This window comes from Phyllostomus hastatus, unplaced genomic scaffold (genome assembly GCF_019186645.2).
Source record: "Phyllostomus hastatus isolate PE091 unplaced genomic scaffold, TTU_PhHast_1.1 phas_contig_81, whole genome shotgun sequence".
Classification (NCBI taxonomy): Eukaryota; Metazoa; Chordata; class Mammalia; order Chiroptera; family Phyllostomidae; genus Phyllostomus; species Phyllostomus hastatus.
Window position 1 is genome coordinate 2,439,762 of NW_025333962.1, and position 14,387 is coordinate 2,454,148.

General features: G+C 53.0%; 1 protein-coding gene across 1 annotated transcript in view; it reads left to right on the forward strand.

Annotated features, from left to right (window-relative positions):
* The window catches only part of OBSCN (obscurin, cytoskeletal calmodulin and titin-interacting RhoGEF), a 97,725-nt gene that overhangs the window by 63,138 nt on the left and 20,200 nt on the right, over positions 1 to 14,387 (forward strand). Inside the window, 14 exon segments of the mRNA XM_045850500.1 lie at positions 296 to 568; positions 1,050 to 1,325; positions 1,633 to 1,920; positions 2,044 to 2,316; positions 2,852 to 3,225; positions 4,007 to 4,877; positions 5,587 to 5,865; positions 12,004 to 12,082; positions 12,310 to 12,434; positions 12,602 to 12,799; positions 13,067 to 13,099; positions 13,317 to 13,415; positions 13,606 to 13,821; positions 14,187 to 14,259. Of these exon segments, the coding sequence (XP_045706456.1) occupies positions 296 to 568; positions 1,050 to 1,325; positions 1,633 to 1,920; positions 2,044 to 2,316; positions 2,852 to 3,225; positions 4,007 to 4,877; positions 5,587 to 5,865; positions 12,004 to 12,082; positions 12,310 to 12,434; positions 12,602 to 12,799; positions 13,067 to 13,099; positions 13,317 to 13,415; positions 13,606 to 13,821; positions 14,187 to 14,259 (3,457 nt within the window).

Genomic DNA, 14,387 nt, shown 5'->3' on the forward strand with positions numbered 1-14,387 from the left:
AGCCAGGGCAAGGGGTGGAAGCCTTAGGCTAGTGATGAGCCCTGCTGTGGCTCTGGTGAGTTTTAGGAACACCTGTGAGACTTCTCACCTGTGAGATAGGGAGGACCCCTTTCTGACCACAAGCTTGGTGATCAGGACCTTTAGAGGATATACATGGTAACTCAGTGTACATACCACTGTCCCCCTCCTGGTGGCCCACTGCTTGAACCTATGTCTTGGGGGGCCCCCCCTTGGCCATGGGGGAACCTGAGTGGTAGAGGCTCCCAGGCCCTAAGCCACCCCTTCTGTCCCCCAGCCAAGAACACAGTGGTGCGAGGCCTGGAGAACGTTGAGGCGCTTGAGGGAGGTGAAGCCCTGTTCGAGTGCCAGCTTTCCCGGCCAGAGGTGGCCACCCACTCCTGGCTGCTGGACGATGAGCCAGTGCACAGCTCTGAGAACGCCGAGGTGGTCTACTTCGAGAACGGCTTGCGGCACCTGCTCCTGCTGAAAAACCTGCGGCCTCAGGATAGCTGCCGGGTGACCTTCCTGGCAGGAGACGTGGTGACCTCCGCATTCCTCACCGTCAGAGGTGAGGGTATGGGCAGGGGGGTCTCTGAGAACCCTCCCACTGGATATCCATTTTGAGGTGCAGGAGTTGAGCTAGGCTTACAGGCAGGCGGAGTGTAAGTCTCTCAGACCCTTTCCACCAAACATTGTTGCAAGGCTCTGGGGATCAGGTTGGGACCAAAGGGATAGGGGTGTGGCTGTGGGTCTCTGTCAGCCCTGCTGCTGGAGGTTGGGTGGGTCTGCAAGGAGAGTCTGGGCTGCAGGGTGAGGGTGGGGCAGGGTCTCTCAGACCCCTTCCCCCTGACATTGCACTGTGTTGGGGAGGGAGCGGGCAGAACAGGAAGGGCTGTGATATTGATTCTGAACCTCCATTCAAGGGTCAGAATTACAGCCTTTGTTAAGAGGTAGAGGAAGGATGGGGGTGGTAAGGGTGGCTTGGGGGTCTCTGAACCTCTGGACATGGTTCCTGGACCCAAGCTCATGCGCTGGCCCTTGCCCCACAGGCTGGCGCTTGGAGGTCCTGGAGCCCCCTAAGGACATGACTGTGCAGGCGGGAAGCCAGGCCCACTTTAGCTGCACACTCAGCGAGGTGGTGCTGGTGGGCGAGGCAACCTGGTACATCAACGGGGTGGCAGTGCAACTTGATGATGCCGACTGGACAGTTACTGCAGATGGTAGCCACCACACACTGCTGCTGCACCACGCCCAGCTGCACCACGCTGGCGAGGTCACCTTCGCTGCCCGCGACGCTGTAGTCTCTGCGCGGCTTACCGTGCTGGGTGGGTAGTTCGCCTGCCTTGGGTGCTGGACATGCTGGTGGGTGGGTAGGGTGGGTAGTTTCCAGTCCCAGAAGCTGCTGGGGGCTCTCTGTGTCCCACCACCCAAGGTGGGCTGCATACACAGTCTTTTTGTGACTGAAACACACTCCCTGAGGCAGGTGCCTGACACTGCTGCTCACAGGCCTGGGGGTGGTCTGCCCACAACCTCACTTCGCCCCAGGATTAGACACCAGGGCACGAGCACCAGTGCCCCAGGTGGGCAGAGGCAGGGTGCTGCATTGACTGCCCCCTTCACCCCACCATGCAGGCCTCCCTGATCCCCCAGAGGATGCTGAGGTGGTAGGGCGCAGTGACCACTCCGTGACACTGTCCTGGGCAGCACCCACCAGTGATGGCGGTGGAGGCCTCTGCGGTTACCAGGTAGAGATGAAGGCATCTGCCACAGGCGAGTGGCGGCTGTGCCACAAGCTGGTGCCCGGGCCAGAGTGCATTGTGGATGGCCTGGCCCCTGGGGAGACCTATCGCTTCCGTGTGGCAGCAGTGGGCCCTGCCGGAGCTGGAGAGCCCGTGCACCTTCCCCAGATGGTGAGGCTAGGTGAGCTGCTAACTTGGTCCCAGCTGGTGAAGATAGGGGTCCAGCCTGAAGCTCTCAGGCCTTCCCGTGCGGGAGGCGGGGTGGGGCAGGGCAAGTCCTTGCTGACATGCTCATCCGCTGCAGAGGCCCTGGAACCTGCACCTGCGCCTCCTGCTCCCAAGAGCCAGCAGGTGGTAGCGGGCGAGGACTTGCGTCTGGAGTGCGAGGTGGCAGAGGCCGGTGAGGTTGTCTGGCTGAAGGAGATGGAGCACATCCAGCTTGGTGGGCGCTTCCAGGCCATCTCCCACGGTCGGCGGCAGACACTGGTGGTCCACGGCTTCTCAGTGGAGGACCAGGGAGAGTACTGCTGCCGCCTGGCCAGAGACCCGATCTCTGCCACTGCCATCACCTTCCAGGGTGTGTCTTCAGGGCCCAGAGTTGGGGGGTGGGAGAGTGGGGGGACCCTGGAGTGTGGGGATAGGGGTGACTTTCATAGTAGGGGGTCTACTTGAGACGCCCACCTCACACCAAAGCAGACTGAAGCTTGCTGGGGAGAGGCCCAGACCCTGCATGGCTCAGCCTCACGTCAGAACCTGTATCTCTGACATTTTAGGCTGAACCCCTTCCCTGACCCAGGTCCTGGGCACATAGCCCTTGGTGCGCACTGCTGGTCCCTTCAGTCCTCAGGCTCCTGTCCTCTGAGTCCCTCTGCCCTCCAAACCTTCCCATGGCCTCCAAGTTCCACCCCACCCCCCGCCAGGCCTGACCAGGGGAAACTGAGGCTCAGAGACAGCAATTTGGAGCTTCTGAAACCTTGGGAAACTGTGCCCTCAGAGCTCTCTGGGGCCAGGCAGGTAGCAGGTGCCTCCAGAGGGGACACCGTTGGCAGCCCAGGAGGGCTGGGGTCATGGCTGCGTTCCCACCTGGCTGACCAGTCCCCTGCTGCCCACAGTGGTGCTGACCCCAGGATCTGGGGATGAGGCCCCTGCACAGCCCAGCCTGCCCCCTGAGGCAGCCCAGGAGGGTGACCTGCACCTGTTGTGGGAGGCCCTGGCCCGGAAGCGCCGCATGAGCCGAGAGCCCACACTGGACTCCATCAGCGAGCTGCCAGAGGAAGATGGGCGCCTGCTGTGCCAGCAGCAGGAGGCAGAGGATGTGGCCCCTGACCTCTCGGAGGATTACTCCACAGCTGATGAGCTAGCACGCACAGGCGAGGCTGACCTGTCACATACCAGCTCTGACGATGAGTCCCGGGCGGGCACTCCTTCCCTGGTCACCTATCTCAAGAAGGCTGGGAAGCCTGGTGCCTCTCCCCTGGCCAGCAAGGTGAGCCTCCAGCCTGGTCTGCAAGGGAGGCCTGGGTGTCTCAGGTCTTAGCCACCAGGTCACTGTCCACCATCCATCCACTGGTCCACCACCCACTAACCCATCTAGCCAGCCAGCCTTTGTCCATCTGTCCATCACCAACCATTTATCCATCCATTTGCCATCTACATATCCATTTGTGCATCCACCACCCACCAACACATCCATCCATGTTCATTTTCATCTGTTTCACACATTCAACCATCTACCCACCCATCTACCATCCACCATCCACCCACTCCCTCACGTTCCTTAGTCTATCACCACTCATTTATCCATCCACCATCTTTCACCATCTATTTATCCATCCATCTGCCATCCACTTAACCATTTATCCATCCATCCTACCATCAAGCATTTATCCACATATCTATTATCTACCCATTCGCTGATCTGCCCATCTACCCATTCATCCATTCACCATCTGTCCATCCACCCATCCAATTCATCCAGCTGTTAAAACTTTTTCCTGAGGAGCTGGAGCTGGCCTCTCTGTAGTGTTCCTCGCAACCCTGTGGTCTGTCGGTGATTGTGTGAAGTGATGTCAGTGAGGGTGCGCTTGATCCATGTGACAATAGGCACCCTCAGGTATCTGGCCTCTGAAGGTAGCATAGTGACCAGTAGGCAGAGGCAGAGTGGCCTGCTGGAGCCGGGGTGCAGATCAGGTTCTGCCTCCAGCCTGCCCCTGCCCATCCTTGCCCTGACCCAGGCCTTGATTTCCTAACCTGACTTGTACACACAGGTCAGGGCCCCAGCAGCCCCCTCTGGAAAGCTGCAGAAGCAGCCAAAGCAGCCGGCCACAGTGTGCCTGCCACCAGGAGAGTGGAGTGGTGAGGACCTCGGTGACCCATCCCTGGACAAGGCAGCCGTGAAGATCCAGGCTGCCTTCAAGGGCTACAGGGTGCGGAAGGAGATGAGGCAACAGGAGGGGCCTGTATTCTGTAGCACTTTTGGGGACACTGAAGTTCAGGTGGGGGATGTCTTGCATCTGGAGTGTGTAGTGTCCAGCAAGGCAGATGTGCAGGCTCACTGGCTGAAGGATGGCGTAGAGCTGACTGATGGCCGACACCACCACATTGACCAGTTAGGGGATGGCACCTGCTCTCTGCTGGTCACTGGTGTGGGCCAAGCCGATGCTGGCTGCTATACCTGCCAGGTGAGCAGCAAGTTTGGCTGTGCAGTCCACAGCGCCCGTGTGGTCATCAGCAGGATGGAGAGTGAGACTGAGAGCTCCTCTGGCAGTGAGCTGGATGATGCCTTCCGCCGGGCAGCCCGGCGTCTGCACCACCTCTTCTGCACCAAAGGCCCGGCGGAGGTTTCAGACGAGGAGATCTTCTTGAGTGCAGATGAGGGCTCAGCAGAGCCCGAGCAACCTGGGGACTGGCAGACATACCGTGAAGATGAACACTCAGTCTGCATCCGCTTTGAGACATTGGCTGAGGCCCGCCGGGCGGCTACCCACTTCCAGGAGATGTTCCGAATGCTGGGCATTGGGGTGGACATCAGCCTGTCAGAGAAGGGGCACCAGGGAGTGGAAATACGCATTGCCAAGGTGTCCCTCGTCCCCATGGCGCCTTTGGAGCCAGTGCCCAGCTTGTGCACCACAGAGTCTGGTGAGTCTGTAAGCTGCCTGGGGTAGGGCAGGAGAGGTGGGGCAAGGCTGGTGGGTGATCAGAGTCAGCTGAGAGGTCAAGGCTCTGGCCCCTGGCAGATGCCACCCACTTAGCTTAGAAGAACCCTGGATCTGATGTGGTTAAAGCTCTATCTGCACCACAGCTCTGCCTGCTACTAGCTAGCCTGTCAGAGCTTCAGTGTTCTCATCTGTGAACTGGCTGAAGGAATGCCTGCTTCTGTTTTCTTTCTCCACAAGGGTTTGAGATACAATCTATATAAAAGGTGGGCTTCCATGTGGTCTGGCCCACACCCCATTTCCCACTCCAGCAAATAAAATTAATTAAAAAGACACTCCACTGTTTACTTATATGTCCCTAGAAATGATAGAAGAGGTGCTGTTAATCTACAGTGTTGTGTCTTGAAATTTTCTCCCTCCAGTTCTGAGCATGAGGCCTCAAACCCTGGACTCCCAGCTGTACTGCTGTGGTCCTCCCTCCATGTCCCCTCCTCCCCCATCCCTGTGCTGTCCCTCTGGCCACAGGGTGGCTTGGGAGAATGGGGAGGAGGGAAGAACTGTTTGGCCATCTGGTCTCTGAGTGCTCTCAGTAGAATGGGGGCTGTTGCGTCACATGTGTGGATGTGCCACAGCTGAGGTGATCAGGGGGCCAGGGCTGGTGCTAATGTGCATGCCCCACCCACCCCTCCCAGCCCCAGTGTTCCTGACTGAGCTGCAGAACCAGGAGGTGCTGGACGGGTACCCTGTGAGCTTCGACTGTGTGGTGACAGGCCAACCAGTACCCAGCGTGCGCTGGTTCAAGGATGGGAGGGTGCTGGAGGAAGACGACCACTACATGATCAGTGATGACCAGCAGGGTGGCCACCAGCTTATCATTACAGCTGTGGTACCTGCAGACATGGGTGTCTACCGCTGCCTGGCTGAGAACAGCGTGGGTGTGTCCTCCACCAAGGCCGAGCTCCGAGTGGACTGTGAGTGTGGTCGTTGGTTTGCTGACCCAGGGTGGGTGGCTTGGGGGCTCCTGTCTGGGAGGGGCAGTGTGGGATTGGATGATGGTCCAGATTTGGGGCTTCAGGGTCTTGCGGCTGGTGGAGAGCTCTCTGGGAGCCCCCTGGGGTGGGGTTGGGGACCTTAACTTCTTGAGAAGTGTCAGGGCTGAGGAGGGGCCCAGGAAGTTTTGGAGGTGTCCAGGGGTGTGGTGGGTGATCAATGGCACTGTGGTCAATAGGAATACATATCAGGTCCCATCTCTGGTTCCTGGCTCATAGCTCCTAAGTCTCTTGAAATTCTTAGCTGATAAATCACTAAATGGTGGCTCCTGGCAGGCCCCTAGACAGCTTCAGGATGGAGGATGGTCACAGAAAAGACCATGTGATAATCCATACAAATGTGTCTGACTGATTTTTGACAAAAGTGCAAAGCAATTAAGTAGAGGAAGGATAGAATTTCCACAGATGATGCTGGAGTAATTTGGACATTTATAAGGAAAAAAAAAGAACCTAGACTTTATATGAAAGTTAACTCAAATGGATTTTGTACCTAAATGTAAAATATAAAATTTTAGAAAAACAATAGAAGAAAACCTTCAATACCTAGGACTAGGAAAAGCCATTGTATACTTGACCTATAAAAGAAAAAAATCATAAAATGGATGTCATCAGAGTTAAAAAACTTCTGCTCTGAGAAAGACTGGTGTGCAGAATGAAATGCTGCAGGCTGGGAGAGAATATCTGCAAACCATACATCTTATAAAGGACTTTATCTAAGCCATATAAAGAATGCTCAATATTAAAGAGTAAAAAATGTATAAAAATCCAATTAAGACAGGAGTGTGTGCAGACATTTCATGGGAAAGGACATAGAGATGGCAAATAAGTGTGTGGAAGGTATCTGACAGGAAAATGCAAATCAGGGCCCAGCAGGGTGCCTCTGCACGGTCCTGGGTTGCTAACATAAAAATGGTGCTGCCAGCCCTGCATTGCAGGGGTGGAGCCAGGGGATGCCCCCATGGACTGCTGGTGGGAGGGGAAACTAGTGCAACTACTCCAGAACTCGGTGTGTCTGTTTTTACAAAACTAATCATGTACTTACTATGTGGCCCAACAATTATTTTATTGGGCGTTTATTCAAGAAATGAAAACTCAAATTCATAATGCAACCTTTACCCAAATGCTCATAGTAGCTTTACTCCTAATAGCCAAAAACTAGTAATGATGCACATGTCCTTCAGGGGGTGAATGGTTAACTGTGTCCTATGGAGTGCTACTCAGCAAGGTAAAGGAACATGTTATTAACACATGCAACAGGTGTCATAAAACTGCATGTTATTGCATGAATACATGCACACTCAATGGAGTTCATGTGAGCCTTATAAAATCTGAACCAGGTTGGCAGGTGGATCAATGTCACCATTTATATAGTTCAGAAAAAAGTTAACCTTGCCAGAAACTGGGTGAAGGGTATATGGGGTATATAACAAGTCCACTATCTTAAATGAATGGGAGTACACACAGGTGTCATGCACGACACTTCTGTTCCCTAGCTCTTTCCACCCAGTGTCCCTTTCTTCCTGCCCGAAGAGCATCTTCTAACATTTTTTGTAGACTGTGTATGCTGGAAGTCTCTCAACTTTTGTATGTCTGAAAAAATGTTCTTATTTTTATTTTGTTTTGAAAGATATTTTTGCTAGGACAGCTTTTTCTGTCCATACTTTAAAGATGTAGCTCCATTGTCTGCTAACTTGCATTGCTTCTAGTGAGAAATATGGCATTATTTGTTGTTTCTCTGTATAGCTTGTCTTTTCTATTGGGATTTGAACTCCTTTAGATGGTTGCACACCATAAAATTCAACATTTAAAAATATATAAAGAATTCCCAGACAGCAGGCAGATGCAGAGTGCTTGCCCACCTTGTTGAAGGCTCCCCGCTGGGTGTGGGGCCCCATGGGGATGCGCTTATCTGACACCCAGGAAGCTGGTTCTGGCTCAGAATCCTCGGGCACCCAAAATTCACCCCAGGTGAGAGAGAAAGTCTAAACAGTCCAGTTACCACAGAAATGTCAAGGAGTTCCTGCCTGCCCCAAAAGCACCACGCTCATGTGGTTTCCACAGGACTCTCCCCCACCCCAAAATAAAGTGCAATTGCTATAGAAAAATGTATAACACATTGGTTTTTAGTATATTCATAAGGTTGTGCAACCATCACTGACAACTAGTTCCAGAACATTTTCATCATCCCCAGTGAAACCACGCATCCATCGGCCATCACACTCCACCCCACCCCACCCGACCCCCCAGCCACTGGAAACCGCTAATGCACTTCTGTCTCTGCGGATTTGCTTATTCTGGACATCTTACGTAGTAGAATCATACAACATATGGCCTTTTGAGCCTGGCTTCTTCCACTGAGCATGTTTCTAAATCTATCCATATGGTAACATATATCAGTACTTCATTCCCTTTTATATAAAGCTGAAAAATATTCCACTGCACATGAACTTCTTATCCAATCATTGCATGACATTATCCCTCAGTGCTTTTTGGCTGTTATGAATAATGCTTCTATGAACAGTCATGTTCAAGTTTTTGTGTGCACATGGGTTTCAGTTCTCTTGGGTTTGTAGCTAGGAGTGGAATTCCTGGGTAACATGGTGACGGCATCATTGACCTTTAGAGGAACCTTCAAACTGGTTTTCCACAGCAGCTGCACCATTTCACACTCCGAGCAGCAGCGATGTAGGGGGCTCAGTTTCCCCACATCCTGGCCAGCACTTGTTATGTTGATTTTCTAAGTAACAGCCACCCTAAGGGGTGTGAGGTGGTGTCTCACTGTGATTTTTATTGCATTTTCTAGTGATAATGACTTTAGGTGTTGTTTCATGTGCTTATTGGCCATTGGTACGTTTTCTTTGGGTAAGTTTCTATTAAAATCTTTTGCCATTTTTAAATTGGGATATTTGTTCCTTTTAATTTTGACTTGTAAGAGTTCTTTTTATATTCTGGGTACTAAACTTTGATCAGATGTATGATTTTTTAATAATTTCTCCCATTATGTGGGTTGTCTCTCCACTTTCTTAATGGTGTCCTTTGATGCATGACTTTTTAATTTTGATAAAGTCTAGTTTATCTACTTTTTCTTTGGTTGCTTGCACTTTGGTTGTCATATCTAAGAATCCATTGCCTAATCCAAGGTCATGAAGATTTACACCTATGGTTTCTTCTAAGAGTTTTATACTTTTAGTTCTTACAGTTAGGCCTGTGGTCTGTTTTGAGTTTATTTTGTATATGGTGTGAGGTAAGGGCCCAGCTTCGGGGTTTTTTTTTGTTTTTTTTTTTTTCATGTGGAAATCCAGTTGTCCCAGCAGCATGTTGAAAAGACAATTTTTTGCCATAAAATTATCTCAGAACTCTTGTTACTCTTGTTTCAAATTTGTTCTCACAGAATGTGTGGGTTTCTTTCTGACTCTCACTTCCATCCCACTGGTGTGAACATCTGTTGTTATGGTGTTGCCACACTGTAGCTATGCAGTAAGTTTTGAAATACAGAAATGTTAGTCTTCCAAGTTTATTCTTTTTCAAGATTGTTTTGAACAACCTGGATCTCTTGCATTTTTCTTTATGAATTTTAGGATCAATTTGTCAATTTCTGCAAAAATGGTCCCTGGACACTTTCAAAGATTTTCTTTGTATCCTTGGATTTGAGTAATTTGATTATGATATACTTTGGTATACTTTGGTGTTCTTTATGTTCATTAAGTTTCTTGGAATTTAGGGTTTATAGTTTTCAGTAAGTTTGGGGTGTTTTTGCCATTATTTCTTCAAATGTTTTTCCTTTTCCTTTTGTTTGGTGACTTCAGTTATACATATATCAAGCCACGTGAAGCTATAGTACAAGCTCACTGATACTTTTAATTTTAAAACTTTTTTCTCTGTGCATTTCATTTGGCTTTTTTTATTGCATTGTTCTTTTCTTCTTAGTATCTAACCTGCTATTAGTCTCATCTACTGTATTTTTTATCTCCAGAACTTCTACTTGAGTCTTCTCTCCATGTTCTATATCTCTACTTAATTTTTTGAGCACACAGAATACCGTGTGATACCCACATTAATGTCCTTCTCTGCCAGTTACAACATCACATCAGTTCTGATTGATTATTCTCCATGTGGTAGGTCTTGTTTTCCTACCTCCTTGTGTGTCTGGTGGCTTGTGACGGGGTGCCTGACACCGTGAGTCTCGCTCTGCTGGGAGCCGATGCGGTGCATTCCTGTGGGTCTCCTTGAGCTGGGCTCTGGAAACAGGGACTTCCTTAGAAGAAGTTGTTCCTGTCCTGGGGAGAGAGTAGTCAGGAGCTCCTTCCAGTCTTTCTGTGGCCCTGTGCCCCTCCTGCACTGACCCCCAGCCTCTCAGGGGGCTCTTCCCTCCCAAGGGTGCGTGCTGATGACCTCTCGAGGGAGGGGCTCTGTGCCGCTTCCTCAGCTCTGGTTTTCTGTACTGTGGACTCTGACTACCTTCTGTCCCCTCAACCTGGCTCTGCCTCAGTTTCCTCTCTGAGGCCTGGAAACTGGAGGCAGGAAGCTGGGGCAATCACAGGGCTCACCTTTGTTTGCTCTCTGTAAGGGATCAATGTCCTTACTTGCTTAATGTTGAGTGACTTGAAAACCATTCTGATGGTTCTGTGCCCAGTTCTGGTTTTCCCCATGACAAGCAATTCTCCAACACCAGCTGGTTGACCTACAATTTAACCCTGTTCTGACATTACCTACCCGGAGATGGCATCAGGCCCCACAGGTGAAGGGCTCAGTCCCACAAGAGTACCCTGCTTTCAGATACCAATGGTAAGCCCAGGTTGTCCCCTGTGCTTGTGACTGATCAGCCACCTCCTCAGGTTTCAGTAATTTGCTAGAGTGGCTCACAGAACTCAAACATTTACTCACTAGGTTGCTGGCTTATTCTAAAGGACATAGCTCAGGAATAGTCAGATGGAAGAGGTGTGTAGGGCCAAGCATGGAGAAGGGGCCAGGGACTTCTTTGCTCTCTGAACCTTCCACTCTCCCTTTATCTCCTTGTATACACTGACCTGGAAGCTCTCCAAACTGTAGCCCTTCGGGTTTTCACAGAGTCTTCATTACACAGGCATGATTGAGTCAACCTCCAGCCCCTCTACCCTCCCTCCAGAGACTGAAGCTTCTGACCCCCTGGTCACAGGGTTGGTTCCCCTGGCAACCAGTTCCCATCCTTAGTGGCGTAACAAAATCTCCTCATTCACATAAACTCAGGTGTGGTTGACAGGGGCTTGTTATGAATGTGAAGGAAACTCCAAGAGTTTTAGGAGCTCTGTGCCAGGAACAGTACAACACCAAATAGATATTACTTACAATGAATCATAACATCATTGCCATTGTTTCATGTACTTTGTTTATTTGTTTGGATTCTTTCAGCTGGGAGGGTGTCTTAATTCATGCTGCTCTAACTTAGTGCTGCAGACTGGGTGGCTTCTGAACAACAGGAGTACATGAGTGTCTCTCAGTGTTAGAGGCTGGAAGTCCAAGATCAGAGTGCCAGCTGAGTTCTGAGTGGTGGGTGGCCCCTCCTCGCTGTGTCCTCACATGATGTGAGGAGAGCTGTGGGATCTCTTTCATAGGGCACTGACCCCATTTCTAATGGCCCCACCCTCATGACCTAGTCACCTCCCAAAGATCCCACCTCCCAGTGAATTGGGGGTGGGGCACACAAACATCCAGTCCCTGAGGCACCATTGTGGCTATGAGTGGAAGCCCCAGCTGAGGCCCAGATACAGCAGACTCTGTCCTCTAGTGCAACAGAATGGGAAGAGGCAGCCACTGTCCCTGCCTGCCATTTATGAAGCCCAGAGTCACCCCATGTTTGCAGTTTGTTGGGTCATGTACTTAGTTATAGGCCTGGAACTTGGACTGGTAACAGCCAGGGGGGGCAGGGAGGGGCCACAGGGTAGCTGTGTCCCCATAACTTCTGACTCAGAATAAGTGGTTCTCAGGGACAGCTGTGCAGTGAGAACCAGGTGGCCCCTGGGGTGGGGCTGTGCCTGGGCAGAGGAGGCACAGCCTGGCTCCAGCTTCACACTTCATCCCTAGTGACCAGCACTGACTACGACACTGCTGCAGATGCCACAGAGACTTCATCCTACTTCAGCGCCCAAGGCTACCTGTCCAGGTGGGAGCCATTCAGGGATGGGCAGTGCCCAGCAGTCTGGCAGCCCTAGCCCTGGAGTGTGGGTGGCTGTGCTGGCTTATAGTGACAGAATCCCAGACCTGGGGGCTTCACCTGGCCATGTGGCCTCTGTCCAGCATGTTAATGGGGGACCTGGGAAGCCATCTAGGCCTGATCCCACCAGGGCCCCTCACCTGTCCACATCACACTGCCTCTATATTCTCTGTCAGCCATGAGCAGGAGGGTGCAGAGTCTACGTCAGAGGAGGGACAGCTGCCCCAGATAGTGGAGGAGCTGAAAGACCTCCAGGTGGCCCCTGGCACACGTCTGGCCAAGTTCCAGCTCAAGGTGAAAGGTGAGGGGAATAAGTCTGGAGGGCCAGGTGTTGCCTCCCCCCAGCAGAGGTCAGACCGTGACCATGGCCCAAGGGGTCTCCAGGGATCCTCTCCTTCCAGGCCAGGGGGAGGGCACAGTGCCCACTGGCAGGGGACCTGTGCTGACCACTCTCCCTATGGTACCAAGGCTACCCAGTGCCCCGCCTGTACTGGTTCAAAGATGGGCAGCCCCTGGCTGCTTCCACACACATTCGCATGGTGGACAAGAAGACACTGCATGCCCTGGAGATCCTCTCAGTCACTGGAGAGGATGCTGGCCAGTACTCGGTCTATGTCAGCAACACCGTGGGCGCTGCCTACTCATCTGCTCGGCTACTGGTCCGAGGTGGGTGCTTGCTGGGACTGATGTCTGCCTACACCTCTCCCTACCGCACCCCCCCCCCCGCCCCAATGGCAAGCATGGGATTAGGCCCACGGTCATTACCCTGTGTGCAGAAGTGCAGTGGGGGAGCAGATAGCTCCCTGCCTGGTTTCAAGAAGGTGCTGGGTACAGGAACGGGAGGGTATCCTTGGGACCTCACCCTTTGAGCAGGCCCTGGCCCAGGTAGGAGGCACCATCACACTTCAGGTCTGACTTTCCTACCTCTTTCAGGCCCCAGTGATGCAGAAGAGAAGCTGGCAGCAGGTGAGCAGAGTCCTGGCCCGCAGAGGGGCACCGGAGGTTCAGCAGGATGGTGTGGGGATACCTATCAGGTGGAGGGAGAGAAGCACACTGGGAACAGGCTGCAGGGACAGCCACCCGGGCCGGTGGGGGTCTGGGCCTGAAGGGAGTGGCAGAGCCCAGGCACCACATAGGGCTGTGGCTCTGTACTGGTTACCAGCAGCCGTCTGTGTCTCCCCAGTTGTGCAGCAACAGCTGGTACCGCCCCGATTCCTGGAGAAGTTCACCTCCAAGAAGGTGAAGAAGGGCTCCAGCATCACTTTCTCCGTGAAGGTTGAAGGTAGGGCACCCTGCCCTCCCCACCCAGGATCCCCAGGGAGGCTCAGAGCAGCCTCTTCCCCACTCAGAACCTCCAGAGGACTCAGAGCAGCCCCTGCCCATCTCAGGAACCCCCAGAAAGGGTGAGAGGCACCCTGCTAGAGCCCCTTTCTCAGTGGGGGCTGACTGTCCATCGTCCACTCCTGCCCCAGGTCTGCCGGCCCCGGCTGTGCATTGGCTGCGGGAGGAGGCAGAGCGGGTGCTGTGGATTGGCCCAGACACACCAGGCTACACGGTGGCCAGCTCAGCCCAGCAGCACAGCCTGGTCCTCCTGGATGTGGGCCGACAGCACCAGGGCATCTACAACTGCATCGCGTCCAATGCTGCTGGCCAGGCCCTCTGCTCTGCCAGCCTACATGTCTCTGGCCGTGAGTGGGCATGGGTGTCCTGGTGGGTGTGGGAGGGAGCTGCCACCACTGGGGATTTGCACCCCCTCGCTGAGACTCCACCGAGACCCCTCCCCAAGCACAGGCCCCAAGCAGTCTCTTCCTGGCCCCGTTCAGCCCCTCTGTGGGGTGGAGCATCAAGTGTGGACTCATTCCTGCCCCTAACACTGGGGGTGGGGTGGGTGTAGGCCCAGTCGGGATGCCAGGAACAGCCTTCCTTGGAGGCTCTGAACAGATGGGCTGAGGCCCCCAGGTGGGGGTGGCCCAGACATCCCAGGCAGAGGTCCCCACCAAAATCATCTCAGCGGGCTGGGCATCATCCTGGCAGTCACCTGTCCTTCTGACAGTGCCCAAGGAGGCAGAGGAAGCGGGGGAGACAGCTGGGGTGAAGGAGGCTCTCATCTCTACGTTTCTTCAAGGGTGAGTGAGAGGCTGTACCAGAGCTAATAGGGGTGGCTTGGGGGCCCTGGCCCTGGGGTAGGGGATAGCACACTGTTGGAAAGGGAGCCCCACCCTGGGCCACAGCCTGGCTCTGTCCCTTGTAAGCT